We start from the raw sequence: 11,865 nt of genomic DNA, 5'->3' as shown, positions 1-11,865 counted from the left end.
TCATCCTTCTGAGGTTGGCAAAATGAGTACCAGATTGCTGAGATGATTGAGCCATTTGGATATCCTGTGTCAGAGTGGTGACCCATCCAGGATTGTGCACAATATCCCAAGTGACCGATTTGGCAGAACTGACACTGTACAGAGTATGGTCCCATTGAATTGGTTTGGATTGTTTGGGGCAGCAAGAGATGGTAAATGTAAGGGAAAGGTTGAAGGTGTTTTTTTTATGAATGCCAGGAGCTTGAATGGGAAGATGGAAGAGGTGTAATCTATGGTGTATGATGAGGGGAATGACGTAATTTCTGTGACGCGTGGTTTTGTGAGAATTCCAACTCGAGTGTGGAAATTAAAGAACACAAGGTTTAGTAGTGCAAGAGGAAAAAGAAAACGGGAGGAGGCGTTGAAATCTGTTTTATCGAGAGAAAGAAATGATGTGATTCAGGGTAGATTTGACCTGTCAATTGATTTTTTTTATTTTATTTATTCAACCAGTGAATTTGACTTATACTTGTTCTTTGCAGGTATTCCTGACACATAACCTCCTTCAACTATGACAGTGTTTCGATTGATCTTGTCAGTAATGAATGTAAAACATTCATTTTGAAAAATTGTTTGCACATAATTTATCTGAATGTGGAATGACTGGAAGTGTGTGAATGCTTTTGCAGGCCACTGTGTCAACCAAATTTGTGTTACGCAGCATTCCATCATGTAAAACACTTGAGGGACAAATTTTCCAAATCACCAAATTGTTGTTTCCATGGCAACGATTATTTATTTGAATTTTGGAAATATCATGCGACGCAAAACATCTTTCTTTTTTGTTTATTTGTGAGCATGTCATCTCAAAAGTTATTGATAAATTCGGACAAACTTGTTGGACAGGTTGGGAGTTTGACAAGGACGAATTGATTTCATTTTGGTGAAGATCTGGATCCGAACACAATAATTTTGTTCATAACTATACGACTAATTTTAAGAAAATGGACCGAAAGGGCCATTTCTCAGCCGAAAGGGCTGGAATTGCCCTTTCAGCTCAGTTGTTGCCTGTGGAATCGTCTCTTGATTATACCTGTCAAGATTGGTTCATTTCCGTCCAATAATAACCGAGAAATAACACTTTTATGAAAATTGGCCGAAAATGCCGTTTCTTGGCCCAAAACGCTGAAGTTGCACTTTGTGCTCTGATATTGCCTGGGGAATGGTCTCTGGAATATTCCTGTCAAGTTTGGTTCTGTTCTGTTCACGAATCACCGAGAAATAGCAATTTTAAGAAAATAGACCGAAAGGGCCATTTCTCGGCCCAAAGGGCCGGAATCGCACTGTGGGCTCAGTTACTACCTGGGGAATGGTCTTTAGCATATAGCTGTCAAGTTTGGTTTGGTTCCGTTCACTAATAACTGAGAAATAACAATTTTAAGAAAATGTGCTAAATTGGGCCGTTCCTCCGCCAGAAGGACTGCAATCGCATTTTGGGTTCAGCTATTGCCTGCACATATGTGTCGAGTATATGCCTGTCAATTTTCATCTAATTCTGTTCACAAATAATGGAGAAATAGACATTCAAATGAACTGCACACAAGAAAAGAGAGAACACGAGCGGCACATAGACCCCTTGGGGTGGAAGACCCCACGGGGTAAAAAAAACAAAAAAAAAACCTGGAGGATAAGTTGGTTAGGTGAGAAGAACATGCTGAATAGATTTTGGCTGAGGTACGGATGCAGATCTGGCCAAACATCGGACTACAAAACCGAAAATGTTCAGCATGATGGAGGTATGCGTGCAATACAAAGTGTCGTTAAATTTGTTTTTTTTTAATCATGATATATTTTACAGCTCTCTTTAAAAACAATCTGGTGAATAGGAACAACTACACTCTGAAACGGTTCTCCATATTTTCTGTCTTCAGGTGGACTTCTGGTTCACTTGCAAATGTTACAGTGACAAAAAACTATATCCTTCACATTTCCGCACAATTCCCAGTGATGCATATCAATCTGCTGCATTGGCACGGCTAGCTATTTTACTTGGATGGAGTTATATTGGAGTAATTGAAGGGGTTGATCAATATGGGAAGTTTGGGGTGGCACAGTTTGTTGCCAAAGTGCAAAAAGCAGGCATGTGTATTGCTTTTCATCAGAAGTTGTATCTTGAAGAGAAACACTACGTTGACTTGGGTATGGCATACCTGTGTTCCCCTGAAGTGTATAGTTTTAAAATACACTTGTTTTCGAAAACATGTACTGGTATAATTGTGGCTGGAAATTTGGGAAGGTATGCTGGGAAGTTGTTTTGGGTGGGGTGGTGTGTGGAGGAGTTGGTTATGGTTTGATGTAATTATAATCGTTAAACAAATCAGGTCACAAAGTTCAAGAGAGGAATTATGGACATAATTTTTTTTGTGATGGAAAAATAACAGCTTCACAGTGCCGTCAGAGAGCATTCACACCACTCGACTTTTGTCACATTATGTCCTATTTTGTTACAGCTTGAATTGAAAATGAATGAAACTTAAATTTATTTGTCACCGCTATGCAGAAAATATCCAATTATCACAAAGTGAAAACATGTTGTTGGAATTTTCTACAAATTCAGTAAAAATGAAAAGCTGAAATGTCTTGCATCAATAAGTCTTCAACACCTTTGATATGACACTCCAAATTGTGCTGAGTTGTATCCAATTTCCTTTGTTCATCATTGAGATCTCTTCATCTTGAATAGAGTCCACCTGTTTCCAATTCAATTGATTGGACATTATTTAGAAAGAAACACACCTTTCCATATAAGGTCCCACAGCAGATAGTTAATGTCAGAGTAGAAACTCCACCACAAATTCAAAGGAAGTGCCCATAGAACTCTGAAATAGAATAGTGTGGAAGCATAGAAGTAGATGATAAATCTTGATTCATGGACGCCCATTCAAATGAACGGGGGAAAAGGGAAAAACTAACTGACCCAAGCCCAAAAAGCTCAAAATGGGAGACTCACTTCTACCCCACCTATCCCCTTCCCTCCAAAACAAGCAAATGAAAAATTGAGACTGACTGATTAAAGCAATTCTTCCACCCAACATAATCACAGTCCTTTCATTTTTTTCATTACACTAAAAGAGCAAACCAGCGAATATTTGCCCATGTTCTGCTTGAGGTAATAACTTAATTTTCTTTTTACATTCATTTCATCAAGTATATTCACAAATAATCACTTTGAACTTTCTTCCACCTCCTTCAAATTGGTGGGTGGAACCAGGCAAGACCACCTCCTTCAAATTCCCTGCTTTCCTTCTTGAAAGTCCCTGTAATGTCAATCTTCTATTCCCCATGTTCTCTGTCCCATCCCTCTCCATTCCACAGATCTCCTAATGTCTCTGTTCCCCACTGTTTTGTCCCTCCCACTCCCTCCCCTCTTGTCTCATGCCTGCTTGCTGTGCATTTTGTGTTAGCTCTCACACGAGCCTCGACAAGGTATACCAAAAAAAGTCCTATTTTGTCATTTTTAACATGTCATTCCAAGCCAAACCCGGGGCTGTGTAATAGTGAGCCCGGTCTATTCCATAATAATTTTTATTATGATAGACTTCTAAAAGTCTCAAACACATCAGTCGATAATAATACATCAGTTTTAAGACCCAAATCATAATATTCTACAAGATTCTTTATTTTAAACTTCTCCCAAACCTTTTTAGCCTGTGCATAATCCCTATGGGAAATATGAGTTTTATTCAACATGCGATGGAAACTTTCCCTTGAATGAAGTTGTGTTTCTTTAAACCTCTCAAATGAATCCATAAAGTCATCTGGAAATATTCCCTTTTGTGATAAGAGATCAATCTCTTCTTGATTTGAGAAATAAGATTTAATATTCAGTAAGTTTTTAATATTTGATGCTAATTTAGATGATGGACCTGCCAAAAACTTGAATTTGTCAAGAAATCTGATATGGGTTATGGGGGATGTATGAATTGTTTTGTGAATGAGATGTATTTTTGATATGTGTTAGGAATTGCAGAAATATCTCCAGATGTCTTTGAAAGTTCATTTATAAATAGATGTTTGTCATCGTGATTGTTTTTGTGAAGAAATACAGGAATAAAGTTTGGCGGCTTGTAATTAAGATTACAATGGGAATGAGCTGGATCTCTACATTTACCAGGAAGATGACAATGATCCCTAACTTTGACCTCTCCCTCAGTTTTCTCATCACAAATATGACAGATACTGTTCGTCCTAAATTCCTTTTTCTCTCCCTTTGTGAATCACATTGGGTTATCGGTTTATCCATTATTTCTCTTCATCTTATACTGTCTTTTTCCAATCGTTTTACAAACTCCTCTGAAGCATCTTCTCCTCCATAAAGTTCGAACTTGTATTTATCACCAACAGATTATTTGACATAATAACAGAAACTAAAAGGAGTATGTTTTTGATAATTATTTGTGTATGATTTATTTGCATTTGGAGAAACAGTATTTATTTCTCTTTTCTGGGATATTTTCAAAATCAGCATATATCAAAAACGGATGTTTGTTAGATTTGTTGTATTCTTTGAACGATATCTTCTTTCCAACTTTGGGAATGTTAATTATGGTTGATTTACGATTACTACAGTATTTTGAATGTTGATTTAATCGTTCTTTTGTATGAAATAAGTTGAGACATCTCTTTCAGGGATATGTTTTATTTGTTCTTTTTAATGCTTGTGAGGTGATTAATCTTGATAAATTTTTTATACAAGAATAATGTGAATTTTTCCCCAAACTCTAACATGGAAGGTCATTGTGTGTTTTAGCATTTTTATTGTTGTTAGAAATTTTTAATATTTCAAATTTTTTTGTAACGCTCATCCATATACATTAACAGATAGATTATTCATTTTCTCAAATTTAGGAGCATCTCTCAATGGCATTGGAAACGTTAAATCTTTAATATTTAGTGTATTCTCATATTTATTATAATGTTCAAACCTTTCAGGTTTCCATTGTGGAGGATGGAAGTGAGCAAGAACAGACCATATAAAACATTTATTGTCTTTGTTTTGAATATTGTAAACCGCTTTCTTAAGTTTTTTTTTTCTCTTTTGGTAAATCAATATAAGAAGAAGCTTCAAGAGAATCAGATTTTAAGATGTCTATATCTGAAAAGATTATTTTTGTAATTGCAAATCCACTCCCTACTACAGTGTTATCAACATCTTGTTCTTGTCTCTGGATTTCATCGTAAACATCACATCTCACAAAATCTTGAAATGATGAGATAAAGTGAGGGTTTGTCCTCATATGGGGAGTAGTTTCATCACTTTCTCTTACCATATTCAATTTTCCTCCCATATAAAACTTAAACGTTTTCATTTGAATTAATGTGTTTTTAATTACAGTTATAATACTTTGTTTAACCATATCAACAGCTTCAATGATTGAAGATGGTTCAGGGTATTGAAAGCGAAACAATCATATTTTTATATGTCCTTTAAATGCCAAAGCAGTGTTTTCAATGGAGAATTTAGTGGCACCTTCCCTTTCTTTATCATTCTTGTTTTTGCATCACTGAAGGTGTTTATTTTAATTTTTTTTATAGAACATCATTATCACATCTATCACAATGTTTTGTTTCTTGGTCAAGTGGAGATATTTGTCTGAAAAGATTGAATGTGTGTTTATTGATTTGAAGGTGTTTTTTATAACATATATATATATATATATATATATATATATATATATATATATATATATATATATATATATATATATATATATATATATATATATATATATATATATATAAATATATAAATATATAAATATATATATATATATATATATATATATATATACATATATATATATACATATATACATATATATATACACATATATACATATATATATACACATACATATATATATATATATATATATATATATATATATATATATATATATATATATATATATATATATATATATATATATACAGTCATGCGCCGCTTAACGATGTTCCGGGCAACGACGGATCACATATACGACTGATCTTCCAGCTCTGAAAGAAAAGAAAAAAATCTGTAACTGAAAAATTCCTATCGCCGAGTGATATAGCCTCTTATAAAAATAACACATACAATTATGTACACTGTACAGTACATAATACTTCATAATGATAATAAACGACAGTGTGGCCCTGTTACAATGCGATCTTTGAGGTCCATAAAATGTCATCGCGAAAAAAACAGGATCGTGCTAAATCGGAATTCAAGGAAATTACCTTTCAAACTGAAGCAATGTTTGCACGTTTACCTTCGAGCAAGTAAATTACCTTTGATTTGAAGAATTTCCATTATTCAAGTTCAATCAACAATGGCAGTGTGTGCTCATATCAGAAAATGAGTGAGTTTCCATTTAATTTATGGCCTGTTCATCAGCATGTCTCACACATTGGAAACATGCTACCCAAAGTCAGAAGATAAACAGGTCAGGGTGTGGATAGAGCGGCACCCAACGGGAAACATAATCGAAGCACTCCTTGAGCTGAGGAGAAGGTAGATGTGGGCAAGTAAAAGTTTGGGCCAGACACTGGGTTGAAGGAGCGCAGTGTGGAATTCCAGGCCTGTCATACATTGAAGCAACCACAGCAAGTTCACGATGTATTTGCAGAGCGGCAATTGAGAGTGTGGCTGAGAACATTCCTCCACGCAGGCAACACACAACGCCGATGTTAAGACTTTGCTCAACCTTCTCCTCGGTGGGTTTTTTCTTTCTTTTCCCACATAGGTCCATCTTATCTCCTCAGGAAGGGGAGGCATAATCATGTGTTGAATGCTCAATCACCCAAATCTGGGTTCTCCCATCGTCCAATCTTTGTGTGGAATTTCTTTCCAAACTTCATTTAGATGAAATCGTACATTGCTTCAAAGACTGCTTTCAACACTCCGAAACAAACAAAGCATCGATTAAACACCAATCAATAAACGTCATGGGCACATGTAGTTCTACAAGACTAACAAAGATTCTTATGGAAGCATTTAACTTGCATTATATGTCATATCAATATTTTAATCCCTTTCCTTGTTATTTCCCAAAACAACATGCTAAAATATACAGAAATCCCAGTTGTACGTACACTCAAAACATCCATCTCATTTGCTATTTCCATTGACATTTTAAATCTCTGACATTTCTCCATCTGTCCACTTCTCTCTCACCAAAACAGCAAACATGCTGCCATTTTTCCAATTCACATACACAAACCATCTCTCACTTCCTCCGACCTTCTCAATTACGAATCCATTTTCTTTTATCAAAACAAATAAATCATTTTAAACAGTTGTTCAAAAATTGTCAAATCACTTGTCAAATCTGTTATCAGGCGAATATCATTTATATTGCAGCTCAAATACTCTGTCTACACATGCAGCTTCACCCTCCACAATCTTTATCCCAGTCTTAGAAAAGCATCTTAAACTTCAGACTAATAAACATCCACTCTCTTAAACAACTTTTTGGTCAAAACAAACTATTTTCTTTTAAAATCCATAAATGAAAAATTAAATCTTCAGCATCTATCAAATTAAATCATGAATTTACCTTGACTGAATCGATCAAAGGGTTACACTGCGTTGTTTGCCATTGCCTTCCCAGCACAAGTTCAGGTAACCTCAACATTCGCAGACGAATAAAACAATATTTCAACGTCCATCCGAGGTAATCATCTATTATCTGTGAATTGCCCCACGTGCTAAACATCATCAAATCATTAAAATCATTCCAAATCACGTTTCTACATTTAAATCAAATACAGTATATCCACATTCACAATTGTTATTTCACAATTTATTAAAAATCCCGATGGTTGTAAAATAAAACTTCAACACTTTTTCCTAAATGGACTTCACTTTAAACAGATTCAGTTGAGAGGGTGCGCCACAAACACCAAGGAACGAGGAACAGGAAGTTCTCTCCACATCCGGTGGGAAGAAAAGGAAAAAACTCTGACAGGCAAAACCCACAGTTTGCATTACTCTGTCATGGCTTCAACACATACACTAAACAACATTGCATCTCATAGACTCACGTGTGATCACGTGACAAATACCAAGCACATTTCTATCTCATCCTCTTGAATCTGCATATGAATCGAATTTCACACCTAAAGCAAAGGCTCGAACAAAGACTCAGTGTAAAGATATATGCCACCCCCCACAGATCGAGTGGAGTGGATCTCACACAGTGTAGTTTGCGACCTTCGCATGGAAATACAACACCAAGAATGTATAACATGCCATTTCAAACAGACCCACAGCTCAACTCAGCACGAGTTAAAATATCGTCAAAATCCCAACAGAACACGTTTCATTGCAGTGAATATTGGACTCGCACAAGTTTCATTTTTTACTCTCAGTAACACATGCAAATCACCAACCATGCTCCCAGCTGGTTAATCGTCTCCTGCACTCTACAAAACGTTTCGTGCAAATCATTGTATTTACAAATCCGTAAAACCTCCATACAATTTAATATAACAACCTCACTGCCAACAAACTTCCAGTGAGTTCAATGAACAAAAAGTAACTTATATGTGATGATGACCCTCACCAATCCTGGCCAAGAATTGAGGGGAGTCAACTGAGGATTCTCGAATATACGGTTTATTGAAGTTGCACAGCACACTTGCAAGCGGAGGTGGCACAGGGACCAACCACAGCAGTCAGAACCTGTACCACACTAAAGGTTACACTCCAAAGGTTTCATACATAAAACCTATTCCTAGGCGGAGAAAAGCAAGCAAAGAAAGAAACAAAGATGCAAGTGGGCTTTTTCCCCCCCCCTGCGGCCCTCGGGGAGAATTAGCAGTAAACAGCTCCTTTCTCACGCTTCAGACAGCGAGAAAGCGCCGGCACATATTCTTAAACAGGAGCAAATCCTTTGTAGATCTCCAAGACTTGTTGACACTCCACTGGAATTCATAATAGCCTGCAAAAGCTGCTCTCTGGCAAGGCCCTGGCTGGCTTGTTGATATTGTAGTGTCGTGATAGAGATGCTTAGCAGGCAGACACGAGCGGGTGAACAGTCGAGCCGGGCTGTGTTGCACAAGCGCGAGCGCGGGCGTACTTTGCCCGCAGCTCTCCTTTATTACGTACTCAGTACACTCACAAGCCGGGCGACTACGGCATCACTACAATGCCTCAGGCGGCGCGCACTCCTTATACCCCTGGCAGACACGATGACCACCCCGACCACTCCCCCACCACCATGCCCTGCCCCGCAGGCCGGCAGACTATACCACACTCCTCCCTCCTAAAACTATGATTATTAAATGATCACCATCATAATAAGCATAAACAGCACGAAATACCACGGTATAAAGCAGACAAGGTACAAAAAAGAAGCAGCATAGTATAAAAGCACACCACATCATATAATGTGTCGATGCGAGCGAGTGGAGCAGCAACGGCCAGGTTCCGAAGACGGAGGTGCACAAAGCACCCACCAAATTCTGACCGCGTTACCGATATGAAGCAGCAAGGCGAGAAGCACAGCAGCACTACGCAGCAAAAACGCCCCCAGGCGGCTCACGCTTACACAGCCTTTGCCGAGGTCGCGGCGACCTCCCGAGCAAACCTCCCCCGGCACCATCAAATGCCTCCGGCCCACAAGGCGGCCCACCTCCCCCAGCCAGACCTGAAGCAGATAAACATTCCGAGGCCGGAAGCTTGCTGTCTGGAAGCCGTGGCGCCAGCGCCAGCCCCGAATGACCTTGGATGGGGGCGCTGAACAGGCCGCTGACTGGATGCAACCAATGCCCCACAACAACCCACGCACCACAATCAGTTGAGATGCCAACGCCCGTCTAAACGGCCCTGAGCGAACACAGAGAGCTGCGCTCCCGGCGCCAGGCACGTCTGACCTTGCCGCAACCAGAGGTGGGGGTAACGCTGACCAGCGCACCAGTCCTGGCTCCGAGTGGGCCTCCAAGACCCACATGGCAGTTAGACGGTAGGAACTCCATTCAAACCACACTTCAACCATAGGCTCGTCATAAATCAATAGGAATAACATTGGAACCATTGCAAACTCATTTTCCCGTACAGCGTGTTCTTTTGACAAAATCCCTGCCCATGACGAAGCAACTACCCGTGGCATGGGGCAACTGGAGGCCAATAAACCCTCTTTATTCGCCCCCACCGCTCCCAAAGCCTTCACATCACATTGATCATAATACAAATCCCATCGATTGATCTCAGCCAAAGCTATTCTCACACATGAACTGTTGGCATTTATTTCAACAACGTTAAACCGCATCACCCGAACAATGAAAAACAAATATGCAATGAACAGCAACCCATAAACCACATCACGAGTCCGTCTCTTGGTTGTCGACTCGATGTTGTGACTCGCGACTTCCTTTAACGCCACGGGCTCACCGCAACCCGTTGAAGCTGCCCGAACAACACAGGCGCACATTGCCTCATGAACGCCGCCGAAGCGCGATAACTCATCGCGAGAGCTGGCACGGCTCCCGCTGCTCCCGAACCGCACACCACCATTGCAGGCAGCAACGAACGGCCGCTCCCGTTGCATCGATGCGGCTCCCGCCGCCAGAACCTCGCCCTCGCGTCTCGACGAAAGCATCGAAGAGAGCACCGGCACACCTGGAGGTACGAACTGGAGATCCAGCCCGAGGTGCGCCAGCCAGTCCCGACCCAAAAGGACAGGCCCCTCCCCTCGCACTACAAACACTGTGAGTAGGGCGCTTCGCCCCCGGTAGAGCACCGAGACGTCGGGCGCCGCAAGCGGCGCAATCGCTTCGCCGGTGTATGTGCGCGATGCGAGGGCAGCACGAGTGGACTCAACTCGACACCCGATCAGTGTCCCGCTCACTTCGACATTCACTGGCATCGGTCCTATCACCGTAGGACCAACTGAAACCAGGCTCAACATGGGCAGCATCAGTGCCCCGGTCACCTCAACCTCCCCTGCCACTGATCTTGTCATCTCCGGATCAATTGGAAGCAGGTCTAACACCGGCAGCATCTCCCGCTCCGGGTCGCTGGAATCTCCGTGCCCAGGCTGCCAAACTCGACCCGGGGCGTTACCGTGCACGCCATGCACCAAACACCATGCCGGCAGTAGGTCTTGACCCGGGACGGAAGGACCGCTTCGCACACCGCCATCTATGACTGTAATGAAGGGCGATGACTCTCGGCACACACACCATAGACGTCCTCGAGTGCTCAGACCGCCGTCCGAGTGATTGCATTGCAACGCTCGCCCACGACCCGCTCCGCAGACCGTGCGCGTGGCCGTGCGCGCCTGGCACATCGCGCTGACCTCTGGACCATCTGCTGCGCACCAACCATCGAGACCCCGGACATTCTTCAGAGCTTGCGCGACGTCCAACGCCGCGTTCGAGCCGAACCGCGTGTCATCGTTCTTTAGCCGTGGCTTTGCAGAAATCATTCCCCCGATTTGTCGTGCCTCAATAAAACGAACACTGAGCGCGGCCGTTGCCCACTCGACGTGGCCGAAGTCGACTCCGACGAAGGCGGGCACGCGTCCGCGCGCCGTGCCCCGACTCCCTGTCATGCCTGAGCTGGACCGCGCTGGCGAGCCTCCTGGCTCCGGAGCCTGTGCGCGCGCGCGAGCGAACCTGCGACACGCTCCTCGCGATGCGTACTTCTCGGGAACCTCGAACCGCGCAAGGTGCTCTGAGTTACTCGCTGCCACTCCGAACCCAGCCACCACCCTGGACACGCCGATCCGAAGATCCTCGTGAGCCAACTGTAGTGTCGTGATAGAGATGCTTAGCAGGCAGACATGAGCGGGGGAACAGTCGAGCCGGGCTGTGTTGCACAAGCGCGAGCGCGGGCGTACT

At 41.7% G+C, this 11,865-nt stretch overlaps 1 protein-coding gene across 1 annotated transcript in view; it reads left to right on the top strand.

The window, feature by feature from the left end:
* The first annotated feature begins 1,757 nt into the window (after positions 1-1,757).
* LOC147035756 (extracellular calcium-sensing receptor-like) overlaps positions 1,758-11,865 on the top strand; it is a 113,670-nt gene continuing 103,562 nt past the window's right edge. Inside the window, exons 1-2 of the mRNA XM_085869337.1 lie at positions 1,758-1,775; positions 1,911-2,178. Coding sequence (XP_085725463.1) covers positions 1,758-1,775; positions 1,911-2,178 — 286 coding nt within the window. The remainder of the gene's footprint in view (positions 1,776-1,910; positions 2,179-11,865) is intronic.

This window comes from Eptatretus burgeri, chromosome 1 (genome assembly GCF_056783735.1).
Source record: "Eptatretus burgeri isolate ZD-2024b chromosome 1, Ebu_testis_v1, whole genome shotgun sequence".
Taxonomy (NCBI): Eukaryota; Metazoa; Chordata; class Myxini; order Myxiniformes; family Myxinidae; genus Eptatretus; species Eptatretus burgeri.
Note: the sequence above shows the minus strand (reverse complement) of the source record. Positions and strands in the feature narration are given on the sequence as shown.